We start from the raw sequence: 1,273 nt of genomic DNA, 5'->3' as shown, positions 1-1,273 counted from the left end.
GGGATATTATAACAATTGGAATAAAGTCAATGCTACCATGTAATTGTGAAAAGATATTGGGAAGAAAGGCAATAGGGCCGCCTCTCCTAAAACACGCAAACCAAGACAATTAGGACTCACAAGACAATACACTGACACACCAAATGAAGCAAATTGTTACCTGACAGAGGCACGGAGTAACATCAAGGCCCAATTTCCAGCTTATTGTCCTTCAAACATCTCTCCAAGTACACCAGATGTAACCTCAGAAACTGATATATTCCCGTCCGCTTTGGACTTCCAATGACGGTAAAAATTAGGTGAATACAAAAATCTAACAAATTCCCGCTTTAAATCTACATTTTATCTCTGTCTAACTGAAACTGTTATACTAACACGAAGAACAAAAACTCGCAGCACCGACGGACAATGTACATAAACAGCAACCAATACGCTTGAAGCTAACAATATAAACAAACGAAAAAGTATATCAAAAATTGAAGGAAAAAGGGAATACACATAAGGTAAAAATTAGGTCATAAAAAAAGGTAATAAAAAATTTAAAATAAAAATTATGATAAAAGTAACAGCAATAAGTGAAAACAATAGACAAAAATAATTTCTATACCCAAAAGAGCCAAAAATACAAAAAAATTTACATTTTTTTTTAACAAAAAATTAATCGCAGTAATATGCAAAAAAATGTTAAATTCGGAAAACAATTACGACATTCCTCGTACAATTAGAAGAAAATAAAAATAATTTACTGACAAATCTGTAATACTTATGTTGTTTTAATGTGCCTTTTAAGGAGGAGGTAATCTGAGAACTCAAACCTCGTTACCGGATCGTCCTACCCTTACCTAGTGACTGCGGCTCCCCTCCTTCTGGAATATTGTATTTTCCCTATCCATCTTGTCACCTTTAATAAAGATGTCCAAAGCCAATCATCCGGGCTTGTCTAGGAACGCTAGAAATAGGGAAGCGGAGACAGAGGAGTCTCGCTCCACAAATCAGCAAGTGAAATAAAATAAAAAATGCATATAAAAGAGTTATTTTAAATAAATGAAAAAGCTTAGTATTACTATTGTCTAGTTACAAAAAGTAAGAAAAAAGGCTTATTTCTATAAAGCAAAGTAGAACGTTATTAAACAAGACAACATAGACTTCTGGGGATGAAGGAGGCACAGCGAAGGCAACACCTCCAAATGAAACTTAAAAAGGAAAAGAAGGGAGCAGAGGATACAAATGGACGTGTACGCATACCTGAGAAGGGTCCAGGCAAATTCTAAAA

At 34.6% G+C, this 1,273-nt stretch overlaps 1 protein-coding gene across 1 annotated transcript; it reads right to left on the bottom strand. All coding sequences in view use genetic code 11, as the record gives it.

The window, feature by feature from the left end:
- Window positions 1-365: 365 nt before the first annotated feature.
- On the bottom strand, window positions 366-1,243 carry EGR_11291 (hypothetical protein; the record flags this gene model as incomplete). Its single annotated transcript, XM_024500532.1, has 2 exons — window positions 366-440; window positions 1,226-1,243. The coding sequence occupies 2 exons, from the start codon at window positions 1,241-1,243 to the stop codon at window positions 366-368; spliced, it is 93 nt and encodes a 30-aa protein (XP_024345054.1).
- Between the last annotated feature and the right edge of the window lie 30 nt (window positions 1,244-1,273).

The sequence above is a fragment of the Echinococcus granulosus genome (assembly GCF_000524195.1).
Source record: "Echinococcus granulosus chromosome Unknown EG_S00752, whole genome shotgun sequence".
NCBI classification, from domain to species: Eukaryota; Metazoa; Platyhelminthes; class Cestoda; order Cyclophyllidea; family Taeniidae; genus Echinococcus; species Echinococcus granulosus.
Note: the sequence above shows the minus strand (reverse complement) of the source record. Positions and strands in the feature narration are given on the sequence as shown.